At 29.1% G+C, this 13,638-nt stretch overlaps 1 protein-coding gene across 3 annotated transcripts in view; it reads right to left on the bottom strand.

The window, feature by feature from the left end:
- The window catches only part of Bruce (BIR repeat containing ubiquitin-conjugating enzyme), a 265,772-nt gene that overhangs the window by 207,818 nt on the left and 44,316 nt on the right, over nucleotides 1–13,638 (bottom strand). For all 3 annotated transcript variants that reach the window (XM_075366104.1, XM_075366105.1, XM_075366106.1), the window contains exons 9-12: nucleotides 9,202–9,840; nucleotides 7,606–7,759; nucleotides 5,766–5,984; nucleotides 1,551–1,789 (exon numbers count right to left, since the gene is read on the bottom strand). In XM_075366104.1, coding sequence (XP_075222219.1) covers nucleotides 1,551–1,789; nucleotides 5,766–5,984; nucleotides 7,606–7,759; nucleotides 9,202–9,840 — 1,251 coding nt within the window. The remainder of the gene's footprint in view (nucleotides 1–1,550; nucleotides 1,790–5,765; nucleotides 5,985–7,605; nucleotides 7,760–9,201; nucleotides 9,841–13,638) is intronic.

The following is a 13,638-nucleotide window of genomic DNA, read 5'->3' as shown; positions in this document are numbered from 1 at the left end:
AAAGGACTAGATATTGCAAGTTTCAAAAAATGTAATGATAGATGGAAAATATGGGCAATTTCCTACAGACTGATGTGTTTCTTACACAATTAGTAAGTTTTGAGCAATTTTTCAATTGACACAACAAATAACACTAGAGCATTATGAAGTTTGCCAATGACACACCTGGTTGTAATAAAGATAATTTACAATTATTACAGATCTCTTTAAAAATTGTTATAACCTATTATTCTTGGTTTAACTGATTTTTCTAAACCTCTTAGATAGTAACACTTATAATATTGTGCATTTGTAAATACATTTACATTCATTCTATATATTCTGCATATGTATATACACATACACATTCTACATACACAAACTATCAGCCTCAAGTCCTGCTATAACCTATTTTTAAATAATGTTGTCACTTTAACAATTAAATAACAGATCTATTCACAAATATTTATCATTATACTTGATTTCTTTAAGAGTTATTCTGGCATAAACAAACCGCATGGCATTATAATAGATTGTCTCAAAAGTTACGCTATAAATTATATGTTTTATGTTTCATTTATGTTTGATGTTTTCATTTGGCACAGACTGAATCAAGTTATTTATGAATTTATTACATGGCAGCTATATTTAAAGTTATATCACTGTTGACAAAAACAAGATAGATGATAAAGTATTATATAAATACTGGTGAGAACTAGCAGAGTCACCTGGTACATAACTGCAATAACAAAATTGCACAAGCTGCAGTAAAATCTCACTACTACAAATAATAGTTAGGACAGCTCTTATGCTGAACAAGTATAATTGAATCTGGTGTTTAAAAATAAGTAAAACATATACGGTAGTCAACATTTTGCAAATTGAAGCAAAAATATACAGCTTTAAAACTGAACTATAACTTTTCAAAAAAATTTGTAGTTACAGGTAGTAAATTTTTTATAAGTTTCAAGCCAATGGCCAGCTAATTACCAAGAGGAACAAAGGAACATTGAAATGGGAGACTAAGCTGTAGGTGTCAGAATTAGTTAATTTGAACTGTTTTAGTGATCCAAAATGAAACATCTAATTCCATTCACATCAGTTTTACCATTACATCTGTGCAACACAACTTTTTGACTTTTTACCTTCTAAATTAACTTTTTATATGCAAAATTCTGCAAATGAAATTATAATTGTTCTGATGCTCCTCTATTTGGTTTTCTAGCCAAAATTTTTATTTTACAAACCTGTACCTCACATTGCTTTTTAACAATCTCATTTTCATTAACAAATGAGGATATTAATATGCATGTAAAAAAAAAAATAGCACAGTGAATAACTTCACTGTTGGACTTAGGTTAATAAACAAATAATTCTGTATGAAATCAAGATAATTTAGTTCTAACACTCAAATAAGTGACTAAAATAAGTTTTTGAAATACAGATATTAATAAAAACCTGAAAAATCATTAAAAATATTTTTGATGTTACATAAAATAAAAATAAAAATCATACATTGTACAATTTAAGGAAAATACGTATCAATAGAGTATAAAATACAATTGACTTACCTTTTTTTGTAGAGGAAGGATCAGAACTGAGATTAAAATCAACAGTAGAATCTACTAATGTATATTCATTGAATTTCTCTTTAGTTCTACCAATGCCAGTAGCATTTTGTTTTAATAAAGTCATTTCAATTCTTGGAGGAGTAGGGCATTGTGAATGAAGTGAAAATTTCACATCAACATGACCAATGCAAACACTGCGAGGTAATGTAATCTCAAAAACATGTTCATCCCAAGTTGTCCTGCAAAGAATGTTTAATATTAAACTTGTGAAGTAAAATTTGCAACAAGAATTTACTATATTTATCAAATTTCTCATTGTGAATTCTGTACAGATTTATTTTTAAATACAAAATATAAAAAATTTTCATACAGTAATAATGAAAAAAATGCATCCGAAAGATGCACACAAGAATTCAATGCATGTATATACAAAGTGAATGAATTCTTTAAAAACAAGAACAATTTTTTATAGAGACAAAATGCTGTTTTTTATTTGTGAGGCTGCAATTATATATATTGATAAAATATAAAAATTGTTTACTAAAATGTCTCGCTTTTAAACTATTTTTAGCTAACACTTGCTTCTTACCATTCATTTGTAATTTTGTAATTAATAATTTAACACCTTTTTATGTCAAAAGTTTTTTCAATAATAAACTTGAGGCTATGTTATTTTGAGTGCTACTAAAATAGCTAAGATAACATAGCCTCAACCCCCAGCTAAAAAGTACAATGTAATAGTTTTTTTTTACTTATTGTACTACACTTTTTCAGCAACTGTTACACGTACTGTCTGATTATTACTGGATTTAAAATGAGTTGTTTTCATAAGTAATAAATTAATCTGAAATTTTGTGCTAAACTGGGAAAAATTCTTGATAGAAACATTCAATATGTTACAAACACCAAATGGGAATGAGGCTTTGTGCTGAATTCAAAGGAACAAGTGATGGAAACATTTCAAACATGGCTGGACTTCAACTAATGATTATCCTCTTTCAAACTGTTCGTCAGTATTCAAATTTGAAGAAATTATTATAAGAAATAACAAATTCAATCAATCTGAAGCCATTTAACTGTTTGCGAGGTTGCTGAAATAAGCATTTCAAAAACTATATGCCACAAAATATAGGGAAATTGCAAAATAACCAAATTTGTGCCCCACCTTTTGACTGATTATCAAAAATAGAATCAAATGACACTAGTCAAGACCTACTGAATCTAGCTAACAAAATTAAAAAATATTATTACTGGATATAGATGAAGGTATGGATACAATGTCTCAATTATCACTATGGGTGTCAAAAGGATCCCCACAATAAAAAACAGAAATTTGGGCAAGTGTAAGTGTGGTCAAACATCAAAGTCAGATAGTTTTTTCAACTATGAGGATGTTTTTACAATTAATTTCTTCCAGATGGCAAGACAGAATAAAAAATATTATTGAAGTAATGAAATATGATCATGAAGCTATCCAAAGAGTCAAATCAATGAACGCTCCATGTTCGTAACTTACCCTTGCACAACACTATTAATCAGTCAGTTTTTGGCAAAACATGAGACAAGTCAATCCATATCTTCCTTATTCACTTGGTCTAGCACTAGTGAATTTTTTTTACTCCCCAAATCATTTCTTATTGTTAATACTTTCATAACTGACTGACTTATCAGAGTTACATAAAAATTCAAATGCGTAAGTCTTTTATAGAAATGGATTTTAATTGGATAGGGTGCAGACACTCACTTGTCACTCACTGCAGAAATGAACATACACTGAATGCCTACTATTTTCATGACAAATTTTATTTTATTTCTTGTTAAGTCTTTTGCTACTATGTTATGACAAAATAGTTTGAAAAATTACATATTTGATTAAAATAAATGCAAATATTATATAATAATTACATAAAATTAGAAAATGATTTTTAATAACTGATGTTGCTACTTCCTGTGCGATTTAAATTATTTTATTTTGCAAGTAAGTAAATAAAAATATAATAAAGGATACGGATAGTAAAATAAATACTCTAGTTACTAAGTTACACAAAACTACAATTTTTATGATCTTCAATGTTATAAGGAGACAAATGAAAAAATACCAAAATGAGAGTTAAATTATGCAAACATCTCTAACAGCAGTGTATTTTGTGAATTTTCCAAGTTTTAAATTCACTAATGTGGCTCACTAAATATGGCTGAAATCCAAAAAATTTAGTTTTTAAACAATTTTTTTCAATATGTAGTGTTTTAATTTTGAATTTAATTATTCAATTGTCTAGATATAGTCTTTCCATAAGTTCAAGGTCACTCTAGAAAAAACTGTTAATGCGAGTTTGTCATTCAACTTATGGACTACATACAAATCTTATACATCTATGGGAAAGAGTTTTAAAAATACACCTTTTGGTGATTACCGCAAGCTTCTTCTAACGTAGATGCTTCAAATTTTGCGGGCAAATTTCTATTTTATAAATAAGCCAAAATTAGTCTGTTTCTTTTTTTTAATAAATAGATAATTATCTCTTGAAAAATATTTAACTTAGGCTAATAAGTAAAAATATCAAAAACATGTGTTCAGCAAGATGTTAAAAAATATCATGATCAAGAAATTATTGTTGATATTCCTTGATCTGGTCAAACAAGAAAAAATGCAACGAGGCAAGACAAAGCTACCACAAAGGTATCAAAACTAAATCGGTATGCAAGTTTGCCTGATATGGCAACAGAAGTAGCAGAACATTATGTATGGTGTTCAGGTTGATACTGCCATACTTTCTAAATGTTTAAAAGAAGCTGGAATGGAATCACATTTAGCATTAACAAAGCCCCTTTTAAACAGCGTTCATAAATCTAAACGTCATCAGTTTTGTAAAAAAAAGGAAAAACTGGTTGAAAGACGTTTGGCAAAGGGTTATATTTCCAATGAAAGCAGATTCCAGCTGTATTCAAACCAAAAAATTAGGGTCAGGCGAACAAAAACTGAAAAGTTTCTACCAGCATGCATCATTCCTGCTATGCAACATGGTGGAGATGCTGTCTTGGTATGGGGTTTCATAACGTCAGAAGGTCCTGGATACATCAGAATCAGGGACAATGAACAGCGTAGAATATATTAAAACAATAGAAGAATTCAAGCTTCCTTGTGTTCATAACCTGTTGGGTGTGAATTTCATGTTCCAGCAGGACAATGCACAATCATAAATAATGGGCTACCAAGGCACGGTTTCATGCAAATGATGTGGAAGTTTTGGATTTACCAGCTCGCAGTCCTGACTTAAATTCAACTGAAAATTTATGGCATTGGATGGCACTACAGCTGGCTAAAAGAAAACCAAAAAATAAGGCTGAATTAAGACTTCAACAGGCGACAAAAGATCAATGCTTGAAACTGATTGACTCAATGCCTGACAAAGTCGTGCCATACAATTTTAGCGGCATGCCTAAAATTGTATGGAGGTCATACACAATACTAAATGTTTAAAAAATGATTAGCATTATTTCTGTAATTTTTTATCGATTTTTTACTTAATGTGAAATGAAATTTTTGCCGTGAAATACTTATTTTATAGAAATACAGCCACATTATTTTGAATTATTACAAAATACTGGACTATTTTAACAAAATATTCTTTTTAAATATTTTCTTTAATTTATCTGCTTATTCTTTAGCGATAAAAGTAGAAAACTGTACTTATACCCTGACAAGATCTTATTAAAAGAAAAATATTTTCTAATTTGAATTTAAAAGAAGGAAGAGGTCAAAATTTATCAAATTTTTGGGAGGTCAACTTCCAACCATTGATAAAAGTTAAGTAATTGCTCCGAAAGTCATCAACTCCTTAAAGAAAAGATTTGTTTAAAGTAAGTTTATACACTGATAGTGAACAATTAGAAAACTGATGATGTCAGTTTTTTGAAATATTAAACTGACACTATTTCCAATGTCACCTCCTAAGTTAAAAAAAGTGGACACCCATGTGATTAAGACTTTCATTAAATTCAATTCAAGATGTAACGTTCAATAATTGCCCCACAATTTTGTATTATATAATAAAAGTTTTTTTTTTAAATCAATATCCTGTTTTTAATTTCTTTTTATTCTATTAATAATAATCATTTCTTCTGTGGAGATAAAACAAGTAAACATGACCTAATTCAGGGAATTAACAGAAAATCAAAAAACGGATTTTAAAAGTATAAATATACTATACATACGCATCATTTTGAAGTCTCCATGACCTGGTGTGATGTATATCATCAGCATGCTGAAGATGCTGCGGATGTCTACGTTGTTTTTGGGCCTGCATCAATTCAGTCCAACAAGCTGGCACTGTTGCAGCATAACAAGGACTTAAATTTTCAAATTGCGTTAACTCATAAAGCAATTTTAATTCATTTAATCCCAATACCGATTCATTAACCAGTAACTGTTCACTGAAAAAAAAATATAATTTTACAATTAAAATAAAAATGTTTCAAGAAATTTTAATGATGATATTTACATTCACAAATATCAGCCTTTCTCAAGGCTCTCTTAAATCTACTAAATTTAACTTTTTGAGATAGATTTAATATCAACAAAAATTTTCTTCTAATCAGTTTGAATATTACTTTCAATTATTTAAATTACATTAATTATAAAAATTAAACACAAACTTTTCTAATTCTGGATGGACAAAATTTTTACAAAACACTCTTACGTAATCTCAAAACTTGCTTTTTTCTTTACATCTTTTTAAAAATATACTATAAAACTGAAATGTACTCTGTCTTGTTTATATTATATATAAAAAAATATATGTAAGCAATAAAATTACAGCCAACAAACTCTATTTGGTCAATGGTCGGTGGTCATTCACCAAATTTTTTTTCATTAAATCAAAGTTCTATGTTCAGAGTCTGTCGTTACAATAAATACTATTACAATCAGAAATAACATTGTTTTAATAGCTTAATTTTGATCATAAAAAGCTCATCACAAAGAGTAACACTCTCATCAAGTAAACTTAAATGGGTGCCAGCCTCTGTGGCATGAGTAGTAGCATCTCGGCCTTTCATCCAAAGGTTCCGGGTTCAAATCCCTAGTCAGGCATGACAAAAAAAATGAGTGAAAACACTTTAAGGTTACAAAAAAAAATGTATCTTTCTAGAAAATTAATAGCATATTACAAAAATTAGCAATAAGAAAATAACAATATGAAATCTGAATATAACTGATAAAAAATCAGATGTCGACACCACATGACTTCCTTTTACGCCTATTAAATTACATACACATTTTTTTTAAAATGAAAAGTACACAAAATTTTATTTCATTAATAACTACTGATATTTTTTTACTGTTATTATTGAATTATTGTTTACTTTAAAAAATGTTTACAATCAGAGGTTAATAATTATTAATAAATAGATTTAAATTTTAAAAAAAAATAATAAAAAAAAGGAGACAAAGTCGTATTTGAATCGATGTGCCTTCCCCTTGTAAGATCCAGATATTTCATTAATTAAAATTCTATTTCCCTATAACTCTGGAACCAATGAAAATAAGTACCGCTTGACATATCTAAATTTTTGGATTTTTGGCTTTTTTTGGAAACACTTTTGGTCAAGTTGATTGCTACCAAAAGGGGAGGTGCACAACTAGATGTTACACCAGTCCCACATCCATAATTTCAACAACCTACAGCTAATATTTTTGAGTTATGCAAGATACATATGTACAGACATCACACTGAAACTAGTCAAAATGGATTCAGGGATGGTCAAAATAGACATTTCCATTGAAATCTGAAAAACTAAAATTTTTCACAATCACAATTCTTTTTTTACTTCATACAAGTAAGTAAAAATACTGAAAATATACACAATTAAAAATTAAGCTAATCTAAATACGGCTCACATCAACTCTTGCCAAGTTAATCACACCACTTCAACCAGCTATTTGATACAAGAAAAATTGACACTTTGTAACGCCTGTTACCTAACTGGCAGTTCATTCACCTATTGCAAATATTACTTTGGTAAAAAAGATAAAAATTATTAATCTTATACTTACAGTGATTCTTTTGCAATAGAAGGAGAAGTAGATAAAAATGACTGGTCTTGCGACGAAGACATAATAGATTCAGCTTTCTTTTTTTCTTCTTCATCTCGTAAAGCAAAAAAATGTAATGTTCCAGTATCAGTAGCTACACATAATCTCTCTAGACCTATAAAAAACACACAATCTTTCCAATATTATAACATAAATCTATTTCTCACATATTCACCCACATAAATCATCTAACAGCCTCTCATTACTTTGTACTAAAATAATCACACTTCATTATCACACATCAATTTGATTATTAAAACTAGGACAAAATATAATAATACTTAAATAATAATCTATCTTCAACAGTGAAATAAATAATAAGAATAGCTGTTGATAATAATAGAAATAAACTTCAAAATAGAATAGCTTGTACTAATTAATTGTACTCAATCTCAGCATATGAGCTTTAAAACCTAAATTATTGTTTTCATAGGCTATATTCTGTTTAATTTACTAGAGCTGATCCGATATTCTAATTGATAATATCAAAAAGAAAGACATGTAGGAGTGCAGTAAATATTTTACTTTTATTTCTTTTGAAACAAACATTCTTTATTTATTTTACAATAACGACATTCTATAACAATGGAAAAATAGACAATTGATACAAATGTCTAAATTAAAATTAAAATCTTTACAAAGGAAAAATTTAATACAATACTCTTCATAGGACATCCAAGCTAATGAAATTTATCTCAAAAAATATGATGCAAAGAGTTCGGACTTGCCTTCAGAAAAATGGTGGACATTTCCAACACTTGCTGTAAGACAATACCAGTTGTACATAACTACATTTCATTAATCAAATCAAATCTGAGTATCTCTGTATTGTAATCCACAGTGAAATTATAGTGTATAGTACCATAATGTGCATGATAAAATGATCTCACTGTAAAAAGAAAACCTTCACTATAAGGTGATTAGAAATCACCTTAAAAAATATAAAATAAATACCTTAATAAAAATATAAATCAATTTTATTTGTGATTACAAATAAAATAGGTACTTTTGATAGTTTGGAAAAAATTAATTTTTCAAATATGGAGATTTTTATTTCATGATTTCGTACAAAATTTCTTAAAATTGATATCATCTGTAAGAGTTCCATGTGTGCACTGTGAGTCAGACAACAGAAGATATTTAATAGTAGTCCAATTCACCCCAAACTGAAAATATGAAAGTAAATCCTCCTCAATAATAGCAAAATTGTTATATGTTATTTTAAGTCATTTAGATAACAGTAAGGGGAAGGACAAAAACTTTGTATTTTATAAAACTTCTCAAAAAGTAGTCACAAGACATTAAATTTGGATTTCTTGGTGGCCAAAGTAACAACATTGTGTTTTCATCAGCTGCATGATCAACCTATACCTCTTGAAAGGTGTTCAAAATGCAAAATGAAATATACATAACTTGTTCCTTTTTACTCTTAAAAAATTAAACAGAAAAAAATGTGAGCTAGAACAAATACTGTACATGTATAAAACAAATGAACATTTTATATATACCTTTTATTCTAATTAAAAAAAACTTACTTATAATATATAACACACTTACTGTTGCAATAGGTGGCAGTAATGAACTTTGAACCATCCTGAGGAGATGCAATAGCAATTGTTTCTAATGTAGCAACATTAATCAAATGAATATTACCATTGTCAGTAATAAGAACGGCTACACCTAAAGGACAAGCCGCACCTTCATCGCTCTCTTCCCGATCAATAATTGGTAATAATACAATCTCAGATGGGTTTTCTTCTAATTCTCTCAAATGTAAATAAGTCTCTTTTAAACTTATAACAGGACGATCATATGCTAAACTATACAAAATTAATAAACCACCTTTAGTCCTTTCCTCTTCAACCGATTTAATAGCAACTAATAAATGGTTACCGTCCTTTGTTGGATACAAACCAGATATCATAACATCACGTCCATAAGTATTAATAGCAATACACTGCTCTGAAACTGGTTCTCTGGGTGCAATGTTTTCAACACCATTTAAAAACCCATTGACATTATCACCTTTCAGATCACGATGCAATAATTTATTCACATTTGGCGGAGAACTATTTGAAGTCGATGGAAACTGAAGGGTGTCGCTGATCGATATCGAAGTATCAAATGTACCACCACCCACAGTTGGCATCACTAACACTGATGGTGTAGCGTAAGAAGGAAGTCCAGAAACAATATCTAGAAATAATAGAAAAATGAATTAAGAAACTCATTTAAAGTAATTCATTTATGAATAACTACTTAGTATTATTTAATTCTTATTTAATAGCTTGTGGTAAAACTGAATCTAGTACAATAGTTCAAGTGCAACAGCCACATCAAAATTTTGTTCTATAAGTTTTGTTCAACTAATTAGCTCACTAACTGAGAATTAAGCCAAACAAAACAAGTTTGAATAAACATACAACTGATGCTGATAAACAATTCACAGAAAGCATTTGAGATTAATACAGTAACAATATAGATACAATATTATTGGTTATAATAATTTCCAATATGATAGAGTAAATATACCAGGTGAATGGGAAGTCCCTTTACGCTAGTTATGAGATTATTAGGACAGATGCAGGTTACCTTCTGTAGTTCTAAAACATGTGTGGATTCCACCACAAAACACAGCTGTATGTGCCTCCACGCCTGATTGTTCATCCACAACAGAATATCAGAGGTGATCATTTCAAATGCTGACCCCAAACAGCATCTTGAAGCTGCTCACTGATGTATCCGCGTTTTCGGATCTCTTCTTTTACAAAATCCAGAGTGCATTGTCAGGTGTGGTGAGGTCATGGCTTCTTGCTGGCCAAGGAAATGGAATCAGTAACTCTTTTGGCCCACATGTGATCCAGCAATTCTGAGAAATTTCATTGAGGCGTCTGTGAACATTCAAAGCAAAATGTGCTGTAGCACCATCTTGCTGAAATGAAATGATATCAGCAATCCCTTTTGCCATTAATTCTGGAAGCAACCACTCGTCGATCATTTTCAGATAATTGTATTGATTAACTGCACCATCGAAAAAATAAGGGCCAAGGAAATGTTCTGCAGCTACTAGCCATCCAAGCCCAAGTCATAACATGAGACGGAGGGTGTTCAATTTCCTCAAAAAAGTGAAGGTTATTTTTAACCTAGAAAAAACATTTCAGTTATGAGAGCTTTGATAAATCACATAATCATCTGATGTTTTGTTACTGTAGTATGACGTTTTTACTGTTTGCTCTCTGAAAGCATTCAAGCAATAATTGGCATGCATAAACATGTCAATCAAAGTCACTTTCACCTGACTCATAAATTGTGGCTGGACGAAAACATTTAACTTTTAAGTCCTTCTGCATATAGTCTAATGTTGTCAATCTTGGAATGCCCAACTCTGCAGAACAATTGCTCGTTGATTTCAGCAGTTATCAATACCTCCACAACAGTCACGTCTCAGCTCTAGTTCTTGGCTTCCCACTATATGGCACATCAAGAGCACTTTCTGTTGCAAAAGCCTTCTTCCATGTCAGTAATGTTTGCCATGATAGTGACAATTTCCCAAAACACAAAGAAATCATTCATAATGTTCTCTATGTTTTACCAGTGTATGGTCATTAGTGCACCTATACACAAGCTAACAAATGTTCTTTGTCATTGAATGCACTCATATCCACCATCATTCCACACTCCAACTACAACTAAGACCATCCCACCATAAATGAACACACCAGACAACCTCCACCACGGCTTATCCTCCCCATCTTTTCCAGCAGCAATGACCAATAAGAACTGGCAGCAATGAGCAATAAGAACTGGCAGCAGTGGAGCCAATTAAGCTGGATTTATTACAGTATAAAGGAACTAGCCGCCCTCACAGTATATCATCCAGTTTTTCTGCCATTACATATACACTCACTACAGAAACTATTCTTAGTTGCTAAAGACCTTACAGCTACTCTTAACCCTCAATGAGCAATGTAATTATCTAGAACTTCTCAACTCATACTACATTTTCAATTTTTGCAAGTATCATACCATATTAAATAAAAAGCATAATTTATTAATGAATTTATAATTTTTTTTTCATTTTTCATCCCACTGCTTTGTAAAAGTACTTTTGTGTACAGAAAAAATGATAACTCTTTCTAAAAAAACGTACATAAAAAACTGACAACTGTGGGGAAAAAATTTTACATTCACCTTATAAACCTGGTTGAATAATGATTTGTTCTAATTATAAGTTTTTTTCTACATTACAGCAAGTTATCAAATACTAATGTACATTAGCTGAGTAAATAAAAATAGATTATTTTTTAAAATCAAAATCTTAAACTAAGGACATATCAAAAATTCCAAAAAATTGTTTAATTTTTTTTTGTTTAAAATAATAAAGATTAGTGATTTTATAACAATTAACCTAGATCTGTATTTTAGTTATGCTCAAGATTTTCATGCGCTGCAAAGTAGAGAATAACTGTAATTGGACATTAGCTTGTAGCAGCAGGAGTAACACAAAAGTAAAATTTATACATATCATCATGTAAGTAAAAACAATTAAAAAAAATATTAGCAATATATTTCCTAAATCTTGTACATTAAGATTCTTGAAATTAAGATACTATTTAAGTTTGAAACAATAACCTTTTTCATCATTCTTTTATGAATCGTGAAGATTATATAATGGAATCTAAATATAAAAAGGGAATCACTAAATATATTTTATCATAACACTCATTCACTCATTCTTATTAAATAAGAATGAAATATTGAATTAACTTGATATTGCAACCATGTGCTGGAGGAATGAATCTCTCACCCTAACTGCCATCAACAAAGGGTTAAGACAAAAAAAAAATTGTACAGTTAATTAGTATTAAAAAAAAGTTATAAGATATCTGATCAGAATGACTATACTGTATTGGATTCACAATTAACCATTGTTTAACTGATGTCAATTCTTCACATTAATCTTCTTTAATAATTTTACAGCTAGCTGCACAGGTACAGAATAAAATGAAATATTTGTTTAAAAAAAAAATAATATTTTTGTAGGCATTATTAAAATAAACTTTGTAAGAAATTTATTTCTGCAATAATGCAATTTCATGCACATAACAGCATTTTCCTTATTACTAAATATATTTTATAATAGTAAGTTCCTTTATACAACTCCGAGCTTATTACAACTGAGGTTACGCAATTCAAGAATGATATTTTCAAGATTTAAAATTGTATTTAATGATAAATTCTTAATGCATAGAGATACATATTTATATGACATAAAAATATTAAAAATTAACCACCAGGTTTTTGACAAAAATTTAATTACTTAGCATTTTCAATGCCAAGCCATTAACGTGTTTCATTAAAGTAATATTTGATGTTTAAAAGATCTGAAGTTAAAATATTAATTAAAAATTCTTTACAATAATAAGATGTTTTTATATCTACTTTTTTATAAGCAGATATAAACACTTCCATGACAGCTCTGAAAATGATAGACAGATTCTGAAATTCACTGCTACTATTATAACAGAATCTAATGTTTCTATACTGTTGTGGTATATTGCTATTTTATTCATAGCATTAAAAATAAGACTTAATGCTTTTTAATATTTTAAAAACATTTAATTTTATATATATAAATATATTTTAAATATATATATATATATATATACATATATACAAAAAAATTTGTAATTATTATATACTCAAAATTTCTTATTTTTTGAGATTTAACTAGAATGCTACTCAAATGCTTTGTTTAAAAAATAACTTTATGGGTAATAAGTTCTTATTTTGTTATTAATAATAAGTTATTCTTATTTTGTTGGTCTTCTGCTACAGAGACACATTCTTATACATTAATTTTCATTGTTAAAAGCTGTATCCTAAACAATGTAAAACTTGCAGTTAAAACATTGTAATTTACACAATTATAGTTAGTATATTTGATTGCACTTATACTAACATGGACAATTTAATTGTTCTCATTCACTTAAT

This window comes from Lycorma delicatula, chromosome 5, assembly GCF_047948215.1.
Source record: "Lycorma delicatula isolate Av1 chromosome 5, ASM4794821v1, whole genome shotgun sequence".
NCBI classification, from domain to species: Eukaryota; Metazoa; Arthropoda; class Insecta; order Hemiptera; family Fulgoridae; genus Lycorma; species Lycorma delicatula.
This window is presented reverse-complemented; position numbering and strand designations above follow the sequence as displayed.